General features: G+C 37.5%; 1 protein-coding gene across 1 annotated transcript in view; it reads right to left on the bottom strand.

The window, feature by feature from the left end:
- Positions 1-22,292, bottom strand: part of Col24a1 (collagen type XXIV alpha 1 chain) — a 293,451-nt gene that overhangs the window by 132,985 nt on the left and 138,174 nt on the right. Inside the window, exons 25-32 of the mRNA XM_059266384.1 lie at positions 19,577-19,630; positions 16,010-16,063; positions 14,771-14,824; positions 12,597-12,650; positions 7,152-7,205; positions 6,901-6,945; positions 6,735-6,779; positions 2,245-2,298 (exon numbers count right to left, since the gene is read on the bottom strand). Of these exons, the coding sequence (XP_059122367.1) occupies positions 2,245-2,298; positions 6,735-6,779; positions 6,901-6,945; positions 7,152-7,205; positions 12,597-12,650; positions 14,771-14,824; positions 16,010-16,063; positions 19,577-19,630 (414 nt within the window). The remainder of the gene's footprint in view (positions 1-2,244; positions 2,299-6,734; positions 6,780-6,900; positions 6,946-7,151; positions 7,206-12,596; positions 12,651-14,770; positions 14,825-16,009; positions 16,064-19,576; positions 19,631-22,292) is intronic.

Genomic DNA, 22,292 nt, shown 5'->3' with positions numbered 1-22,292 from the left:
TGTAGCAATTATTTACATAGATAGCCCAGAGATGATTTAAAATACACATGAGGAAATGGACAGGTGACAAAAAGACATGATTCCACTTTGTATGAGGCTTTTGAGCATCCACAGACTGTCTCTGGGCAGGGTACTGAACTGCTTCCCCAGGGATACTGAGCTCTGACTGTACTTTCAGGTACTTATCTCAATTTATAATTATCTATTTATATATGTAATCATTTCATCAATACTTTCTCCTATCACTGGACTGGAAACTTCATGCTCACTGTTAAACACCAAGAGCAGATTCTTAATAACTGTTGACTGACTCAAAGAATGGTGACCTATTTAATAGAAATGCCTGCCACACAATGAAGAAAAGTCTTTAAAAGGTTGTAGTACTTATTATATTATTGTCAAAATATAAAATACATTTAATTTTTTGCCATCCTCATTTTAACAATTCCATTCATTTCTATGATTGAACTAGTAGTTCAAATATTGGTTTATATTTTAATTGCCATTCCTGTGACATTGTGACCTTCACATTGACATTTTAAGCACTATGAAGCCATTTTGTTAACAAGTGTTGCCGGGTGGTGGTGGCGCACGCCTTTAATCCCAGCACTCAGGAGGCAGAGCCAGGTGGATCTCTGTGAGTTCAAGGCCAGCCTGGGCTACCAAGTGAGTTCCAGGAAAGGCACAAAGCTACACAGAAAAACCCTGTTTCGAAAAACCAAAAAAAAAAAAAAAAAAACCCAAGTGTTTTCTTGTATAAATTTTAAGTTACAAGTCCTTCCTTACTCAGATCCTAAGATTTTTGTCTCCATTTTGACCATGGCTCGATTGACACCCTTATCTGATAAAATCCTGTGAGTCTTCCTTCCGCTTCCTCAGTGTGATGCTGCTCACTGTCAGTGATGCTTCGGGCACAGCCTTTTGTGTATTCAGTTTAACAAACACACATTGGGAAAATGGACTACGCTGGACATCATACAGGAAAGGTGATAAGAAGGTAAAAGAAATAGTCTCTGCTTCAAGGAGCTTATGATGTGATCAGATAGTTAAGGAAGCTGTGTAGAGGAGGACTGTGCTGGAGGAGGATGTGTGAAGGAGGACTGTACTAGAGGAGGCTGTGTGGAGGAGGACTGTACTGGAGGAGACTGTATGAAGGAGCAATGTACTAGAGGAAGCTGGTAAAGGAGGACTGTACTAGAGGAGGCTGTGTGGAAGGAGGACTGTACTGGAGGAAGCTGTGTGAAGGAGGAGTGTACTAGAGGAAGCTGGTAAAGGAGGACTGTGCTATTTCAGGTCAAATAAACCCTAGTGATGGGATAGTAGATTGAGGCACATACAACAGAGAGCGAACCAAAGACTCAGTTACGCAAAATCAAGGCCACATCTTAGATATTTATCAAGCAAGAATTATACGTATTGTGAACCCTTATTGTTCGGCGAGCTTATGTTATAGGTTAAGTGTGAACATTTTATTCTTTGGTAACTTTTTCCACTTGTTACTATCTAAATTAATTACACAAAGGCTGCCTGCAAACCATTGTGTCAACTGGTGATAATATCAACTCAGTGCTTCAAAAGACTATATTGTATTATGAATCTCAGAAACACATTACAGCATCTTACATCTGACTTCACTGGTAATAAAGATGAAGCTGTGAGAAAGGAGTATCTCTAAGTCCTTCCTTTGTACACTGCACTTTCCATGGAAACTCCAGAACCGCAGCATAGCTAAGGAACTGCAGCATATGTTTTTGCATTGTTGACGTCACAGCGTTTCTGTCAAATTTGCCCATTTGGGCCAATCAGATACAGAGACTGGCTTCTCTATGTGGCCTTCATTATGGAGCTGGTGATTGTGTGTGTGGTAATGTAACAATTATAAGAACAGCAGGTCATCTAGAAAGAGTGTTTCTGAGAGTCACCAAAACAAAACATTTTCTCTTTTCAAAAGAAGAAATATGGCCCTTTTAACAGTCACTGAGAAAGACACCAAATTTGACTACATGAAGCCATAGAGGCAGTGAAAACTATAACTCACATATGCATATAATATACACGTATATGTGTTTGTGTGGATCCTGCAGAGCTGATACAGTAGAACATCCATTCTGTAGAGTTTGTCTTTGCAATTTGGTTGATTCTGTTTCTAAAGCAGGCCACTCACACACTTCAGACTCACAATCATGAAAACAGTAAATGTACCTTACAGGAAAGCCACAATTAGAAGAGCAGAAGGAAACTTACTGGTTTTCCAGCAGGCCCCCTGTCTCCTGGGCTGCCAGGCAGTCCTTGTAAGCCCTGGACAAACAAAGGAGAAATTTGTAGAAGAGGTGGCATCTGAAAATGTTTTAGCTAGTTTACACACCTTGCCTTTGCTTGTGGGTTCTTTTCTCTATATTCTTTAATTTTTTTTGTCATAAAATATATATGATTTACCATAACCACAACTAAGAATATAATTCTTTAGCATTAAGTAGATCCACAATGTGTATCAACCATCCCCACCATCCATTTTCATCTTCCCAGTTAAGCCCTGATAATAATTCATTTATTGCTATTGCCACTTTCCCTATTCCCTGTAACTACTTTTGTTTGTATGAATTTGACAGTCCAGGTAATTATTGAGACCATATGATACCTGTTCTTTTGTGTCTGGTTTATTTACTGGGTAGAATGTCTTCAGGGTTCTTCCTTGTAGCATGGGTCAAAACATCCCTTTTAGAGTTGAATGATATTTCCATGGATGCACAAGTCACGTTTTGTTTTTTCATCCATCAGGGAACACCGAGGTTCGCCCAGCTTTTGGCTATTGTGCACATGCTACTGTGAACATGGGCATGCAGTATCTAAGTTCTGGCTTTCCATTACTTTGGGCAAATACTAGAGGTGGAACTGATGGGCTGTATTTTAGTTCTACATAACAGAAAACATAACGCTGTTCTTTCTTTAATTTTAAAGTTACATTTATTTATTTATTATCTATTTATTTATTGATTTATTTATTGTGGCTAGAGCTCTATTTCAGCTGTGAAAATCATATGCTCTTCATTTGCGTCAGACTCCTAAATTAATAGACAGGATCAATGCAAAGACCTTGCTCTGCCTGCTCTGCTAACTGAAATGTGTGATGAAATTTCAGACCTTTAAATGTTGCCCACTCAGTTTGCTCTGTAAAACGTGTTTGGACTCAGAACCAACTTAGTATTTCCATTAATGTGGATTCTTCACCAAGGTTGTTTCACAAAACAAGAATACAATTTCCATGTTCTCAGTTTTTATTGAGGATTAAGAGGAAAGGCACAAATTGGCTTAAAATAAAACTTCTGATTAAGGCTTTTCAGATGTTGTTAATGATATATGACTTTGCAGCAGAACTCACTACTCCATGACTCAGCAATCATGGGAACAAATGAGCATGGGAATAACAAAGAATGTTGTACTAAGTGCACAATAATCATCATAGTTCTTATAATCATGAAAGATTCGTTTTTAAAATGTGTTATTATTATTATTATTATTATTATTATTTGTGTGTGTGTGTGTGTGTGTGTGTAACATGATGTGCAGATGCCTGTGGAGACCAGTAGAGGGCATTGGATCCCTAGGAGCTGAAATTACAGGAGGTTGTCAGCCACCCCATGTGGATGCTGGTAATCAAACTCAGATCCTCTGGAAGAGCAAGAATTGCTCACAATCCCTGACCCATTTTTTAGTTCCTCCTACCCAGATATTCATTTTTAAATGTGGATAAACTGAGGCTCAAAAAGGTTGGTTGATTAATTTATATAAAGTTACATCAAGCACTAAGTGGCAGAATCAGTATTTGACTAACAACCTGTCTAACTCAATACAAGGTGTGTATCTTCACCCATTCCATAAGAAGATATTGGCAGAGACACATGAGGATTTTCTCCTGAAGGGATCCTCTCTCCCAATGGCCTTTTTATGGTGATGAATTAAATCTAAAGTTTTATATCCATTGAAAGTTGCCTTAAAGATTAATAGTGAAATAAAAATATTTTACAAATCAAAACTAGAATAATTCACCCTTAGCAGACTTTCCTAAAAGAAACTTAAAAGATATTTCATAGGCTCCAGGAAAATGGCAGCATGTAGACATTCAAACCTTCAAGAATGAATGACAATCACTAGAAATGGCAAATGAGAAGATGGGTAGAGAGCCTGTTTCCTCACACCAAGCTCTAAAGTATACCACTAATTTATATCAAAGCAAATGAAATGTTATTAATGTTCAGATACAAGCTTTGTTTACAATGAGGGATTCATAATACACATGGATGTAATACATAACATAACCACAGTATAAAGACAATGTGTTAATAAATTGTCCTATATGACTGTAAGTTTTTACACATGTATTCTATAACATAAATGCTTCCTTCCTGATATTTTATGGGAAAAGTTTGCTGATCCTGGCCTAGAATAACTACCTAAATTAACAATGAGTAAAAATTAAAAGTCAATAGGAAAGTTAAGATATAATTTTCAAGACAGAAAATATTGAACAAAACCAAGAAAAACAAAGCACAAAATAGATATAAGTCTAGCATAGCAATTAGACTAAGCAGAAATGGACCAAATACTGTAATTAAAAGGCAGAGATTATCAGAATAAAAAGCATAATCTAAATAGAATATGTTTATGTTAAATATCAAGATGCAGGTGGGTTAAAAGAAAATTGGTGAGAAGAACACATCAGATAAACTGCAAGCCTATGAAGGCCAGTGAGACCAATCCTTACATCAAATGAAGCCATTTCCAAAACAGTATTACCAGGAAAAAAATAATCAAGGTTGAGCAAAATTAGAATTTCAAACTACATGAAGGAAAATTAGAAAGAAACAAAGGGAAAAAACAGAGACACACAAGATCAGAGAGATTTTTACACACCTATCTTAAGGATTGATAAGGTGCCTTCATTAAAAACCCAGTAATGTATGAAATGTTGTCATTTTTATAATTTAGATAGTAAAAAAACAGCCACCCAGGCTCCAGGACCCCACAAAGCCAATGATCATGGCCTTTCTTTCTGATTTTGACTTTTGGGACAGATCTACAGGTGGATGGAACAGTGGTGGTCCACAGACAAATACACCCTTCCCGGTTTTCAGGATTATTAGGGTACTGCACTGTTGAGTTCACTTAGGATTTGTTTTTACCATTCTGACAATTTGAGTTCTTGGGGGTGGTGGTGGATCAGTGACAACATACACTGATCCATGTTCTTAGACCCTGGATCAATCTCTACCAAGAAGAAGAAAAAGGAGGAGGAAGAATGGGAGGAGGAGGGAGAGGGAGGAGGAGGGGTAAGGTCTGGGGGATTTCAAGGAGGATTCTTTTACAGATCTTATTAGTCTCTTCATTTCATGGGTAAGAAAATATGCTCTAGACAGCCAACCTATCAAACCAAGGTTGTGCCGTTTTTAGGAGCATGCAAGAAACGTTGTCTGACCTCTAATATTGTTGTGTTGTAGAGTACTGCCTATTTTGACAGTATCTGAAGAGTAGAGACTGTAAGATTCCTCTGAAAGATAACAGAAATCTTTGGAGCTTATTTAGCTTTTCCAGTGAAATGTTCCCTGCTTTCCTAAAACTCCACTTCAGCTAAGGAGGAGTCAAGTAAGCAGAGAATTTCATAAACCTCAATAGATATTATAAACACATCATTTTCTGTACAAGGAAATATCCCATTTGTCTAAACTGGAAATGAAGATAAAATTCTAAGGAAGGTCAACAATATACAGGATGAGTAAATCTATTTCTGTGAGCCTCACTTTTTTAAAATGATAGGAATGGACTTGAGCTCAGCCTTGCCTGCAATATTGCAAAGCAGTCCAAATCTACAGAAGCATCCTCATCACTGACACGATAATAAACCCCCACATGATGAACATGAAGACACAGGGGTGTTCTTTGGGAATGCCTTAAGTTAAAGGCACAAGGCCAAACACAGCTCTTTTTCAGGACAGTCATTTATTTTCTCTCATTTAAATCTCTGGTGTTTTAGATTTGACCATTGTCAAGTACATTGCTATTATGAAAGACAACAGGCAGGGGGCAGCAGATTTCAAATAGGAACAAGCAAAGGTTGTCCTCTGTGACAACCACCACCAGCCGAAACAAGGATGGCCTGGCCTTTTTTTAACTACTCAGCTACAATCCATTTGAATTATCAAATTATTTAAATTTAAACCATAATATATATTTGTATAACAAATCAAAGTGTCATTAACATTATGATTCATAATGAAAGCAGTTCAAATACTCATACACGTAAGCTGTGTGCTAATTCATGTAATTATTATATGTGTATATGTTTGTATATCAATTTTTTGATATTTCTCCCCTCTTTCACAATGACAATTACAGAAATTATTGATTCTTAGGGGTAAGGTGATAGAAAGCAGGGAAATATCCAACATTATAAAATACCGAAAGCTCCTACAGCAATATAATAAGAAAGCAAGATGTGTGTGGCTCTGCACTCCAAAAGACAAAACAGCACTTGAGGTAAGAATGAAGCTAGGTGAGCAGTCATAGAAGCTTCTGGTATATTCTCTTTATTACATCCTGGTGCAGTTACATATCTTAGCATTTCATTTTCAAAGGGGTTTTAGAGAAAAAACTAATCATGATGAGAATGAAGTAAACATGACAATTATCACATCAGCTCAATTATTAATAACAATAACACATCGAAGACAAAAACTTACTGGTTTTCCTTGAACTCCCCTCTCCCCTGGGCTTCCAGTCTTACCCTACACATGGGGGAAAAATGCTTAGGTCATATAACTCTTTCTCAAAATAGTGTAAGGAAGAAAGTAAAAGGCAGAGAGATAGAAAATGTTCATACTGAAGGAGACATGGTTTATTACTTACAGTAAGACCATGAAGCCCTCTTTTTCCTTGGTTTCCCTTTTCACCCTAACAAAATATCAATATCAGATGGATTGGTCAGAATTTGAGTCATATTCTTACATGGTACCACCCAGAAATAAAGGCATCAAGCATGTAGCTCAATATTAAAATACATGACTGGTGTGCAGTGAAAATTATGCATTAGAAGGAAATACAGGCCATAATGGTTCTGCCAAATTTAACTGCACATGAAATGGAGAATCAGCAAGTACCTTGGCACCGTGTCCACCTTGATCCCCTGGGAGGCCATCTGGTCCTCTGGGTCCCTACAGGTAGAAGAAAATAACTCATTGTTAATTTGAAATGTTCCCTTTAAAATAATAATCAATTCCATGTTTTAAAGATGTTATGCCACATAGTAACTTAGATGAGTACAAAAATATCCACAAGAGTTGCTGGGGTATCTATAACCCCAGGTGATTTTTGCTCATTTTGTTTATTTTTTTTTATTACTCAGTAGTTCTCTGGGATTTATTCTTAAATGACTATAAGTTAACTTATAAGTGGCTGGGTTTTTTTTCCTAAACAGTCTTCTTAAGTTCCATTATTTTGGAATTGCCATTCTCTCTTGGCATTTTTAGAAAATGAACGTTCAGGACAATGTGCTTGCTATTGCCTACTGGACAGCAGTTACTGGAAGGTGGCAGGGGCATAGAATAGGCACAGAAAGGCCATTCAAGGGCAAATCTTTTCAATATTTACTCAATAGTTAGCTGTAGAGAAGAGCCAGTTGCTCTCATACACTGATAAGTCTCACTTTCTAAAGCATAACCATCTCGAAGGGCTCTGTAAGGGACTCAATTCTATGTCCTCTACACGAGCATCTACTGTAGAGAAGAGATAGCTGTGTGGATACACAATCATGAATTTCTTCATTATGGAACCTATGGAATGCAAAGTTAAAAAGGGTAAAGAATTCAAGGACCAAGAGGAGGAGTCCATGAGGAGGCAGACCTGGTACATTTGTCCCAGGAATGGAGATGCCATCTGGAAGTGCATGGTCAGCCTCATGGGCTTGTGAGATGGACAGACAAAGGGACAGCATGAAGAAGAGTGAAGATGCTTAAGGATGAGACTTAGCTGGGCCAGGCTGAGTTGGCTGCACGGAGAGAAGTATTAAGAAAGCAAGGCAGTTGGTGATGGGAAGCAGAAGGTTTCCATACAGAGCAATTATACAACCTCCCCTGTCAAGTGCTGAGTGGAAGGGCCTCGTGTTGGCTCCATGCCTTCTTCTATGTCTTAGCAAGGTCCAGAACTTTATTATCAAAAGCTGCTTGCTACAACAGGCCTCTCCAGGCTGGTTTCCTGAGCTTCCTAAACTCCTAGGCACACTCAACAGTTTGGAGCACTCCCACCCACAAGGATTTGTTGCTCCACTCTCCTGTTAAAGTGAAAGCTTATGCAACTACTTATTTGTATAATGTTTTACATTAACATACTCTTATGCAAGAATGTCTCACAGTGATTATTATTGTTGTTGTTATTATGATGCTGGTGCTGAACTCTAGCCTCTAGCATAAACAGGCAGTTCATTGAACTACTGCTGTCCCCCTCACTTTTTTACATTTATTATTTCATCTACCAAGAGATATTTCTGTGCTCACAGTAATAAAGATAACCATGTATAGTTTAAAAAAAGTCTTAATCAGGGGATCACATTAAGGTCACAGAGCCAAAGGTTGCCATGTGAGGGTTTGAAAACACCATTCTAAGGAAGACTGAGACTCTCTATGCTTCAGGCAAGAGTGAGCTAATGAGCTAAAGGCTTAGCCTGGCAACATAGTAGATTTCCCTCTGGTGGTAGACACATCCCACTGGCTAATGCACATTCCGCATCTGACTCCTAAGACAAACTTCAGGACAAGGCCCTAGATGCATGTCATTTTAACAGGCACATAATTTGGCATGATAGTTAAAAAGTAACAGCTTGAAAGTGTCTCATGGGTCTCTCAAGAGCATTTTCTGGGTCAAAGCATGCCACATAAACAGAACACCCAGACTTTTCTCCATGCCATTGGGAATGTCAAAGCTGTCCATGGTAGCTGGGAGAGGGCTCTCAAAGCCAGAGTGAAAGTTGAATACCTCAACTCCATTAAAGAAAAGCACATTTCATGTTTGAGTTAGCCAGGCTCATGAGTGATGCATAAGGTGCTGGGTCCGCTACTTCATATAAATATTAAAATTAAAAGAAGAAACCACAATCAACTAAAACATTAACATATATTAATGTTAGGTTTACTTAGGAAGACTTTTATGAGACCCCTAAATCCATTTCTATGACTGCTGAGATAAGTTATGATAGAATGAATGTCCATGAATGAAGGAAATAGCCATATTCACAGGACAGATGGACTCAATGTATTTATGTTCCTGAAGCAAGATCTGGATCTTGGTATGACCCCAATAATTTTTAAGTCACTCACATGCCTAACTAACGATGCCGAGCAGTCTTTTTCTGGCCCTTGCTTTACACAGCTGGAACCAAGTGGTCCACTGAACAAGATTAACACTATCAGGACTTTTGAGGAAAAGGTTTCTGCTATAAACTTTTTTTTTTAAAAGAGTAGACGAGAAAACTATCTCTTGAGATGCTTCAGCTATTGCCTAGCACTGAGCTTAAAAACAAACTACTGAAAGTGACTTCACTTTAAAGGGATATGAAGTTCCTTGAAGGGGCCAATTTGCAGAATGTTTATGACCATACAGGTTTCACTTTTCTAGAGAAAAGCTTAAGATGTTGCATGTTTCTAACACAGTTATCCCTCCACCTCACCTTGGTATTATGTAGCTTGGTCTCAATACCAAATTCTCCAGCTGCATGCCTCTCTATACCACTGCTCTAGAGAAAGAGTGTGTATATTAAGGGATCTTGTGATCAAAGACTTAATTCGTGCCCAGGTGAGCAGGTGGGATCTGCTTTGCCTGCATTACTTTCCTTGCTGGGCAGCTGGACACAGAAGGAAGTACTGGGCAGATATCAAGGGTTCTTTTGATCACTTATCCTCTAAGGGTCAACTGTGTATGGGAAAGGCAATGGCTCAGCCTGTGCTGGCTTTACTTGCCCATCAGGCCAAGCCACCATCATCTGGACTAAAGTAGCAAATGTGTTAGCTTACATCATCTATACAAATGAAAGGATTTTGTGAACTGCACAAAATGCTTTAGTATATCAAATCACTTCACTTCACTTAGCTGTTCTCCAGCTAAACATACCAGCTAGCAAAAGGTTAAGCTGAGTAATGTTTTACATATAAAGGGTATTTATATAATAATTTAGTTTATTTATGACTACCTTTTAATGGAATCGTGCTGTCTTTGCAGCTATGTAAGAGGCATGATTATACAATTGTCCTACTGAAAGTTACAGAAATTTTCATGATATTATATTCAGCTTACTCTTCAGATGTTGGCATTGTGGCCTCTTTGATTTATTTTTCCTTCCCCTTGGTGGATTTTAGTACTCCGTGGTATTTCACAGTTTCTAGACCATAAGTCACAAAATTGGAAAGTCTACTGTGGTCTGAAACCTGAGGGCTAGTTGACATAGAGTCCTCTGGGTTTAGTTAAGTGTTATATAAACCATAAGAAATCAACAAAGGTTGGGTAGATATATGGTGGGTTGTCAGTAGGCAGAATCTCCCAGGAGTGGTCCTAGCAATGATGGTGTTTGTATGACCATTCGAGAACAGTATAAATCCCAGACCAAATAGGAAGAGCAAATGAGTATTATGATCACTCTGTACGGGCTCAGAACACATGTACCTAAGAGTGGAGTTTCCATTCAGGGTCCTGTCACACAAAGGAATGACAGGTGTGCTACAAGAATTGATTCCCTTAGCTTTTGGGGTGTACCACTGTGTGGACCCAAGATCTGACAAAGAGGGCTTTGGATCTCCTGGAGCTGGAGGTACAGACAGTTGTGAGCTGGTTGACATGGGTGTTAACAAACACAACCCAGGTTCTCATGATTGAGCAGCAAGTTCTCTTAACCAATTGAGAACCAAGTTCTCTTAACAATCTCTCCATCCCCATTCAGTTACATTTTATTGTATAAAGTCTACTAGCTGCCTATAATATTCTCCTAGTGAAGAAAGACATCCTCCTCCCCTAACAATAGTTCCTTTTTGTAGAAATTACTGAGTGACATGGTTTAAAGTTGCATGGAGCCAATCAGAAAGAGTCAGTAAATTGTATATGGAAAATGATGGAAAAAGTTGGAGATGTGAGAGCTGGGGACAAAGTGACAAACCAGGAAAGCAGGAAGCTACACATGGTCAGAGTGAAGTTAGAAAAACTGCAGAGCAAAAGAACTTGTCATAGGATTTATGAGATCATTCAAATGGTTCGGCATGTACCATGGTTAGGGACATGAATTTGCCAGAGAGTCAACGAGACCTAAATCATTCAACTAACAAAAGGTTCAGATCATCCACCTGCCACAAACTGTTTGAGCTTCGCAACTGTGACTCACACTAGAAAAATACACATTTGACCTCACCAAGAATTGAGTCCTGGCTGGGTGTAAACAGCAAAATGACAGAGTACAAATCACTTTTCTCCTAGTTTTAAATTCATTTAAGCTAAAATGGTTCAAACATCATGGATGTTTGTAGACTGTAAATCTGAAAGCCAGGAAGAAAAAGAGTTTTTCATAAAATAAATGAGAAAAAAGACAAAGTACTTTCTTCAATCCCCACCTACCACACATGACATAACATCAAAGCCGTTCTCGAACTGGTACTTCACAACACTCTTTCTCAATTTTACAACAGGGAAACTCCAGTGATTTTTATCTTTATTATTTTTTAATGTTTAAACATCGTTGTTAGTTAGAGATCATGCTTTTGGAATCAAAAAATCTGTTCACTAGCTCTAAAATTTAAGCCAAGTGAAGTTCAACACATGAAATGCAACTCTTAAAGCCACACATTCAGAGGAGGAGAAGAAGTATCCTCTACTATTCCATATGGCATCAAATAAACAGTCAAAGCTTGAATGCTGGTTGAGACATTCTTCTGTGTCTCTACAGCTTCAAGCATGATGTCTATGATACGGTGCTGTGTCTTCTTAAGGAGGCTCTGAGTATTAAACGAGGCAATATACACGTGACAGGTACACAAGTGGTTGCTCAACATATACATAAAAAGAGTTAATGCTTAAGAGATGACTTGGGAGATAAATATCCTCTACACATATTTCTGCATATTAACTGTTAGACAATAATAATTAAAATACCTTTGATCTACAACTGATAAATACTAATTCATCCCATGTATCTCCATTCTATTCTTGTTTTATTTTATTATCATCTTTCATGACATATAAATCTGTTGTGAATATAAATGTAATTTATTTAAAGATCTTCACATTTATTATGGAAGGAGAGGTTGGGGATTAAAAAAGGAATTCTACGTGATATTGTAGTATGTAAAAATAAAAATGAAGAAGTATAATTTTACATGTACAAAGTATTAGTTATAATGTCAATTACTACAGGTAATTGAAATGTTGAGCTAATTCTATTAATAATAGAATAAAACAGCAAAAAAAGCCCTGACAACATGTTAGCATGATTCCAGAAGGTGTAGAGCAGGTTTTGCTGAACACATCCATATGAGGTGACTCTTTTGAGGTTAACACACTTTTGTATTACTTACTCTTTGTCCTTTAAGACCCAGACTCCCAGGTGCTCCTCTTGCCCCAGCAAGACCCTACATGATGAAGATAAAAAACTCAGATATCAAAATTCATAGCATTGTTATCAGAGTAGTAGTTATACCTTTCTTATGTGATACATTTTTTAAATGAAGAATTTTTAAAATGATATTCATTAGTTGCCCTACAAATAAACTTTAATTAATCAATACCATGCATCTCTCCCTAATGTTCTGCTTTTAAAATATTTCACTTTTTGGAAAAATGTCATTTCCGTATGAGATGGATTGGAAGGGTTAGCTATTCACTGGACAAGCAGTGTTCAGGAGGAGTGCAGGACAGGAATGGAGGAAGGAGAGGGCACTTCGCCAGTCAAACCAGTTTGCTATGCCTGGTCCACCAAAGACGCAATGGCTATTACCGTTACAATTTCCTTGTTATTATTAGAGGTATCTATTATAACCCCATGTATAAAATTTGTCTATTTTCTGAGTCTATGAAAAATGTCATAAATGATTTTAAATTAATATATCAAAAGTAGCTTATAATGGAAGTTAAGGTTCTTTTCTTTTCTTTTTCTTTTTTTTTTTTCTGGTTTTTCGAGACAGGGTTTCTCTGTGTAGCTTTGTGCCTTTCCTGGAACTCACTCTGTAGACCAGGCTGGCCTCGAACTCACAAAGATCCGCCTGGCTCTGCCTCCCGAGTGCTGGGATTAAAGGCGTGCGCTGCTGCCACCACCGCCCGGCTGAAGTTAAGTTTCATTTTAAAGTTAAGTTTAATGATATATTAAGTCTCCTATTATTAGAAAATAGCACCAAGTTGTGGCTATAAATATAGACTTTAGAAGGCAATTCTTGAGAATGTGATCGTTTAGCCAAACAGCAATAGTAGGCTCCTCATGAGATCTTCACAACTGTGGCCTTTTGACCAGGTTCACACGAGCAGACATGAAATCCCTCCTGTGCAGTGGGCCTCAGATGCAATCATAAAGCAGTTGGTGGTCCCATAACCACCACACCACGGCTGCACCGGTGGGTACAGTTTGCCGGGAGCATGCGAAGCCCAGAGCTGGGTAAGACCTTCGATTCTTCTCTCCACCAGCAACCCACATAGCACCTTCTCACACTATGAAAGCTCACCAGCAGGGACCTTCCTGGTCAATGTGAGATTGATTGTTCTATGTCCTGCAGTCCACGTGCATCGTGCATCATGTCTTCAGCTATCAGGTCTTTCCTCTTTGTTATGGTGAGTAACGTGAGCAATAGTAATGCCCTGGGTGGTTTTGGGTGCCTTTGGGGACTCCCTGACCAAACACTCATAGAGAGGCACCCTGATCCTGGCACTGATCTCTTCATTTAACAGCCTATGTCTTCTGTTTAGTTATGAACTTTAGGTAGAAAAAAATGGACTGAATTTTAGGGTCAAGTCTACTCTTTCTTTTATATGAGTGAAGAGGTTGACAAGAGATTGCTGTAGTCTTCCTTGCTTTAGAAGTTAATATGTCTACAAATATACTAGAAAACCAGCTTACATTTTAGACTGGAAGCATCACGAAGCACAATATCAATGATTTCTGTAACGAGAACTTCTGCCCTGACACCACTGAGGCTGAACTTCTTCAGACTCGTGTTAACACAACTGTCAAATCATGTAAGCAAAGGTTCTCTCTTTCAGGGCAAGATTTAATTATCTTTCTGAAAACAATATATGGAATATATTTAAAGCTCAAGTTTTACTTACCAAGGCACATTTCCTATGAATTTTAACTGTTTGTTTGAGAATATTTGCAAATTTTAAGAAAAGCATGTTAAAACATCTGCTTGTGTTTTGTTAATTCCTCTGATCTCAGCTGTATTTTGATTACTGATTCTATTTTCTTATAAATGAAGATTATATATTTATAAAATAGTATGTATTTATACATGCATATATATGTATGTATGTATATTAGTTTAGGCTAGAGAACTGAAATTGGTTACTAAACATAGTAGGGATAAGGAATTCAAAATATTGAGAAATATTTTGGAATGCTCATACAGTTTGGGAGACAAGCAATCTCCATTACCTTATACACAACTGATTTTACACGAGACCCCAAAGACAGTACAACAAAAGCAATGGATTTAAATTAAAGTGGACATTCAAGAAAGGATCACAGAGTTTGTTCTATACTTACAGGTAATCCCAGTGGGCCTATGGGTCCTGGAGCCCCAGGAGGACCTGGGTAGCCCTATGATTTAAGTGAAATATGAAAGACATAAAATCAATTATTTTCCTTTCAGAGAAAAAAGCCAGAAAACTATAAATAGTAACAAAAACAACAGCTTGATAAGACCATCCTTTCCTACCTGCTATACTTGAAGCCTGGGAAATATTCTACAGCAGACCAGAAAAGTTAAAGATGTATTTATGTAGAAGATGCACATTTGTTTATTATGTCCTTGCTTGGAAAAGAGAGTCACTAGGTGGCACTATGTGTTACAGTACCAGGAAGACGCCTTTGTTTCCTCCTTCTGTAGGTGATGGTATCTTACCCATGACAATGCTCAGTGACGCGTAGCATGGATTACTAACTTTTGAGAGAAGTTAGGGAATTCCACAACTAAGGAAGGTGGATGCAATTAGGCCATCAACTTTTAGAAAAAACACATGCATTATGGTACTAGTTCTGAAGATGCCTTAGGAAGTAAAGATTCTTGAATTTGATTGATTTTATATAGATGCTAGGTTTTCTGTCTGTCCCAACTAGAAACTGCTAAAAATAATCTTGTGGCACTCCTCTGATGGTGCAGAAATTAAAAATAAAGAGTGAGAGGCAGAATGAGTTTGTAGCTAGTGTTATGTGCCACAAGACATTTTTTATATGTTTTCTGAAATGAAGTCCTAAAACAGATAATAATCATCCTTTTAACTTCATATAACACTTACAGACTATTTAATAAACTAAAAAAAACCTTACGTATAAAACCTTCCAGTTGTCATTATCTTGAAGATATAAAAAGAATAAGATAACTTTTTGGTGCTTAAACTCTTAAGTGCTAAAAAACCAACCTCATGGCCAAAACTGGTGGAAGAGTTGTTGAGGATATGTGTAATATGAACTTTATTTGCACGTGAACATGAAGAATTTTAATTGAATTTTCTTTTTAATCCAGTATGGCTAATTTATAGTCATTTAATTATTCTCCCATAAGTATAAAATAATTTTACTAAGGCAGCTTATTTTTATGATTTTTCATGGATTTGATACCATAGAACACCATTCTAGGATATAAAATGCTAAAAAGGAAAGTTCATTGGAAACTTATTACAAAAATAACATTTTCACTTGAATTCCAAGTGAATTGGGTCTACTCCTAGAAGTCCTCGACCTATGTGTGTTGGAAACAAAGTTTTTAGATCATTGAACTCTTACCATGACACCCTTTTCCCCCTGGGGACCAAGTGGGCCTGGACTTCCACGCTCTCCCTTTTAAAACAATAAAGAAAATAAAAGAAGAAACACTGAGTAATGTTAATGATGATTGATTTGAAGCTAGAAAGAGAAATCACCAGAGCCATAATTTATATGCATATCTCATCTTCATTTTAATATTTTTGAAACTTACAATGTTTGCATTTTTAAACTTACAGCTGCAAATCTTCTAATATAATAGCTCTCTTGTTTGCAATCTTATTAAAATGAAGATAGAAATTATAGATAAACAAGATCTCCTAAGAAGCATGCAGCTTGCTAAAGTTTTATAAGTGAGAATTCTTTTGATTTTTATAGGAGACTATAGAGCATGAAACTCCTGAAAACATCAAGTATATTGAAAAATGAGCTTTTTCTCTAGAACAATTGACGAAATTACTTCTTTGGTCTGTGGGTCTCAGTGAAGAGCTGTAGATCTTATTCTGGAGAGTTGTGGGACTCAAGCCTTCAATAGAAAGTTAAGGCTAAATGTAGTCATATTAAAATTCCATGCATTGTCAAAATCTTAACTTATTGAATAATAACCATATCAGAATAAAAAAGACAATTAAAATTTAATTATTTTGTGTTTTTGTTATATTACTAATGAAATCATTATGCATATATTAAGAACTCATATTACATGACAGGAGATACATTTACAAAGTTAAACTTACATTCTACTCTCCAATAATTATAAATTTGTTACTAGCAGAGATGAAATAATTAGAGGAAAACCGAATTGCAAACTGTGCATGACTTTTTCTCACTTCAGGAAGGGAGGAAATCAGGAAGGAATAGAATGATGTAGAGGAACTTCCTAAGAGGAGGAAAAATTAATAGAGTCCAGCAGTTTGTCTATGAATAAAAGTCTGGGATGGCGGACTTTCCGGGTTTATATGAGCGAGTATTGTTGAGACCAAGGTCGGATAAAGCACAGAGACAAATAGCCAAACAAACGGAAACACATGAAACATGAACCAATGGCTGAGGGGTCACCAACTGGATCAGGCCCTCTGAGTGGGTGAGACAGTTGATTGGCCTGATCTGTTTGGGAGGCATCCAGGCAGTGGCACCAGGTCCTGTGCTCATTGCATGAGTTGGCTGTTTGAAACCTGGGGCCTATGCAGGGTCCCTTGGCTCGGCCTGGGAGGAGGGGACTGGACCTACCTGGACTGAGTCCACCAGGTTGATCTCAGTCTGTGGGGAAGGCTTTGCCCTGGAGGAGATTGGAATGGGGGGCGGGCTGGGGGGAAGGTGAGGGGGGCGGGAGGGGGGAGAACAAGGGAATCTGTGGCTGATATGTAGAACTGAATTGTATTGCAAAATAAAAATTTTTAAAAAAAAGTCTGGGATGGAAGAGAATATACTAGATGAGGTGAGCAGTGAGGCTGAACATAGGAAGAGGTGTTTAATAAATGAGTTGGAGGAGAGAGAAGAGTAATCTGGAAGCTTAGTTTTCTGATTTAAATCTGCTTTCCATGGGAAGAGTTATGGATTATTTCTTCTGATCATGTTCTGCACTGTTCACTTTGTATTTGCTTTTCAGATTACATCTATACAACCAGAAGGATATCCTGCCCTTTACAGATTAGAAACAAACATATAGTCATATTTTAACATATTTAGGAGATTCAGCACAGGAAATGTATTTTTGAATAAATTTGCCTTTTACCAGCATATATTAATTGTACAAAGTAATAATTTTTATGATTACATTTCCAAAATGCACATAGCATGCCTTGACCATGTGCTTGCACTTTCTTATTATGTCTTGTGTTTCATGCCCCCTTTTCTTACTAAATCCCACACGAGAGAAACCGTGTAATGGTGATCCTTTCAAGCCTGGCTTATTTATCTTAACACGATGATCTCCATTCCCAGTGACTTGCGAATGATATAATTTCATTCTTTTTTATGTCTATTTGAGGTTCTAAATGTCTCTTGGATGCTCACATATTTCCCTATATTCAGAATACTTTTCTGCACAGTTTGAGCAAGTAGATTTCTTGTGCCTGTAGTTCACAGTTCAGTTCCTTAACTACATTGAGCATTTTTAGTTTCCATTTCACAAAAGTTCTTGAAAGTCATGGTCATTCATGGTCATGATTGCTTTTCTTTTCTTTGTTGTCTGAATTCAGTCATTCCTTATTCATACCTTCAGTCTGTGAAAGCTTTTTTCTGCTTATTTTAATTTAATGGTTATGTATTTTATAGTTTAAAATTTTGATTTATCGTGCTCTTCATTTCCAAAATTCCTATATTTCCCCCACCCCAGAATGTATTTATTTACTAAATTTTTCCTCCTTGTTATTAAACTTCTGCTCTAACCTTGAATTGACTTTCTTCCCCCATTTGTCTGTTTGTTTGACTCTCCTTTGAGGTCACTGGTCACTTTTAAAAGTAAACAACTTTTGAATGCTTTGCGTAGCATTTCAACCACTTCATTATTTTTGGATTCAGTTTTTGAGGAGTTGTTAACTTTTGTGAGAGTCATATTGCCTTGTCTACCCATTTTTATTGTGTTTCTATGTAAATATTTTTGCCTGTTTTGGGATATCCCTTAGGTTTAATGTTAAAGTCTTCTTAGTGGGGGATTTTATTTTGAGCTTTCAATCTCCACCAGAGGAGAGAAAGCAGATCACAACAGAACAACTCAAAAACAAACCAGATATTTAAATACATCAAAAAAAGAACCAACTAGAAATAGCAGCTGTATTTCCTCAAGGAAAGAAAAGAAAAGAGCTAAGATACTTACAGAATAAGATAAGAATTGAAAAGCTTTTTATGATGAGATTATTAATGATTAAGTCATAAAATGAAAGTGAGCAGTGAGAAAAAACCAGAATAAGCAACAAAGGAAAAGGAGAAAATGCATGTGTTGACAGCAGAAGAAAAAGTATTAATGGTAAACAAAGTAAGAGGGCAAAACCAAACACTCAGAGAGAAAACAAAACCAACCAGTATTTCCTCCTTGCTGAGGAGGCAGAGGATGAAGACGCTCTGCTCTCTCCTGGACTCATCCTTTTGCAGTTTACTTGGTATTGGGAACAGGAGGGTGTTGCATAGTGTTCTTTCTGTAGTTCAAACAGATGAGCTACAGCAGCTCAAACAAGGCTATTTGCAGGCTGAGCCCCATCACACTTTTTCACTTGGTTTGATGGCTACTGTGACCATGGTTAGGTTGAATTATTGCCAGCATACAGGCTCAGTAATACAGGAAAGTAGGACCCTCCTTCAAGTTGGGCGCCATTTGAGCCTGTGGGCCTGGTTGGATGGTCCCTTGTGCCAAAGGCCTGCTATTCGTCACAAGTATGGGAAATGCCCAAGCAGCTTCTATACTTTAACCAAATGTTTCTTGGACTCTGATACTTTGTTGAAGACGTTTGGACACACGGAAAAGTGCTTAGCCCATCCTCTAGTCCCCTACCAGTATGATGCTTATAATCAATCAACATAAAATGCCATATGGAAGATTGAAGCTAGCCAAGAGTTCTTAATATAAAGCAAAATAACAACAGGAATTACCTTTTCACCAATGCTTCCAGCTGTCCCTACTTCTCCAGGTAAGCCAACAGGTCCCTTGTTAAAAAAAAAAAATAACAGAAAGTATGTATACATTACATTGATAGTGTAGCATCCTGGTTTTAAACTGCCTATAATTACTGTTTCTATCTGCTTCATCTAAATTTCTTTTGGGGAGGAATTCTTTGCAGAATTGGTATATACCCTATGATTTCACATAGAATAAGTGATCAATCAGTTAGAAATACCTAAATGAAAACTTAATGCATAACAGACACTTCATTGGGAGACAATTAGTCTCTGTCCGTATGAAACTAATAATCAACAGGATATTATAAATATATCTGCAACTTTCATATCTGCTTGGTGTGGCTATATTATCATAAAATCTTTTTTTTTGTTTTTTTGTTTTTTTCAAGACAGAGTTTCTCTGTGTAGTTTTGCACCTTTCCTGGAACTCATTTTGTATACCAGGCTGGCCTCGAACTCACAGAGATGTGCCTGGCTCTGCCTCCGGAGTGCTGGGATTAAAGGTGTGTGCCACCACTGCCCAGCCTCATAAAATCATTTTTTGTGACTACCTTCTTTGAAAGTACCTTAATACCCATTCATGTTCATTTGTCCAATTATACAAGGATTTGATGTCTATTCTGAGCGGCACTAGTTGCTGAGGTAAGACAGATTCAGGCCCTGTCTTGATGTCATATTTAGCTTCAGCTATCAGTTTGACACAATCCACAGTCACTTGGGCAGAGAGAACCTCAACTGAGGAATTACCTCCACCAGCGTGGCCTCTGGGCATATCTCTGGGGGTATTTTCTTGATTGTTAATTGATGTAGTAGGAGGGGTGGGCCTGGGTTGTATAAGAAAGTGATCTGAGCAAGCCCGAAAAACCAAGCCAGCAAGCAAACATTCCTCCATGGTTACTGCTTCAAGCTCCTGCCTTGGCTTCCTTTGCTGATGGGACCCAAACCTGTGTATTAAATAAGCTCTATCCTTCCAAATTGCTTTTGGTCATGGTGCTTAGTACAGTAACAGAAATCAAACTAGGAACATTTGATGAATCAAAACATCTTGTAAAACAGAAGGAAAACCATTAACAGCTGTAAGTTATGATATAAGCTCATAAAGGAAATAATTATGATGCTGGAGAATGAAAGAGAAGGCATTTCAGCAAGGAGAGTCTGGAAAGGGATGAAGCCAGACATTTAATCTGTAGCTTGAGTAGGAAGAGTTAACCCAGCAACATGAAGAAGGGAGGCCGGGATTCCAGGCCAGTATCCAGCCTGAGTAAGGAATACAGTTGTGAGGACAAATGGAAGAAAGCCACCAGCAGTGTTGTTTTGAATGAACATGACTTGCGTTCTCTCTGTGTCTGTATTTGCGCATATTTATTATTCCTTCTTTAATGAATATAGGGAGAAAAAAGAGCAACATAGAGTAAGCATAGGAACATATCCCCGTTCTTTCTTAAATTGCAAGGAAGTAGTAACTTTCTACCTTCACTTAAGGACAGATGAAAATTTTCAATAGCTACCAAGTATAGATCCTGCCTAGATAGCATTTTATATAATATATATTTACAAATATAAAGCAGTGAACCATGACCAGTGGGTGACTGAGCAGAAACTATCTTAGTACGGTTTTATCCACGCAGGTCCATAGTCCTATCTGTTTCAGTATCGATTGGCTGGCTGTTACATGATCCTGAATACAATAACATGTATTAGGCATTTGTGCATGTGAGCATGATTTTATCATCACAGCCACTGACTTTGGTAGTTTTAACAGGATTCTCCTTTGACAGATGCAGTAGATAAGTTAAGCAGAGGAGTTTAAACAGTATGGGTAAGCTTAGGTGAACACCAAGTGCTTAAAATATGACTATTCCAATAGGCGTCTACTCTGTTTTATTTTGAAAATTTTATTTTTATGTTCTTCAACATGTGATTTATTTTTGTTTTTTTCTATTTAAATCTTTAATCTATCTGGAGTCTCATTGTCACAAGACTTAAGCTGTGGAGGAGATTGCGCTTCTGTCCATGTGGTGACTCAGTCCTCACACAACTTACATGTACATACATATGCACCTTATATACATATATAAATATATAAAATGCTGTTGTCCTCTGTTGATTTGTGGTACCATACTTAGGCATAGTTTATTTCTCATGTTTCTATTCTATTCCATTGCTATTTTTTTCTGTTTTTTCCCTTTTATAAATTTCTCTCACTCATTTTTTTTTCAAATGCTTCTATATCTGTGTTTGTCCTCACAACATGAGTAAGCTCAGAGAGGTTTAAGTCAGTCCTAACATCTGAAACACACGGGCTTTAAATCCATTTGCTCTTTAAATGTGTATTACTATCTAATAGGAAACCACCCACACCTTTGCAATATAGGTGAATCCATTTTGATTTGAAACCTATCAAGTTTCATTAAATTTAACATGCCATTGATGCGCTTATATTTTATATTTCTAAAAGGAAAAAATTCCAATACGCAAATACAATTTGTCAGTGAATTTAAGAAATATCCCATTTTCAAATGTTAATATGTGAAAAAAAAGCATGCTAGGTTGCATTAATCAAAATGTCCACTGCTTATTTCTGTAGTACAATTACACTTCCCTGTGCTGTCTCTGTCAGTCTTGCCATGGATCTCATAGTGCTTCAGCATGGAAAGAGCATTATCTTCCATCCTCCTGATACTAGGCT

This window comes from Peromyscus eremicus, chromosome 6, assembly GCF_949786415.1.
Source record: "Peromyscus eremicus chromosome 6, PerEre_H2_v1, whole genome shotgun sequence".
Lineage (NCBI taxonomy): Eukaryota > Metazoa > Chordata > Mammalia > Rodentia > Cricetidae > Peromyscus > Peromyscus eremicus.
This window is presented reverse-complemented; position numbering and strand designations above follow the sequence as displayed.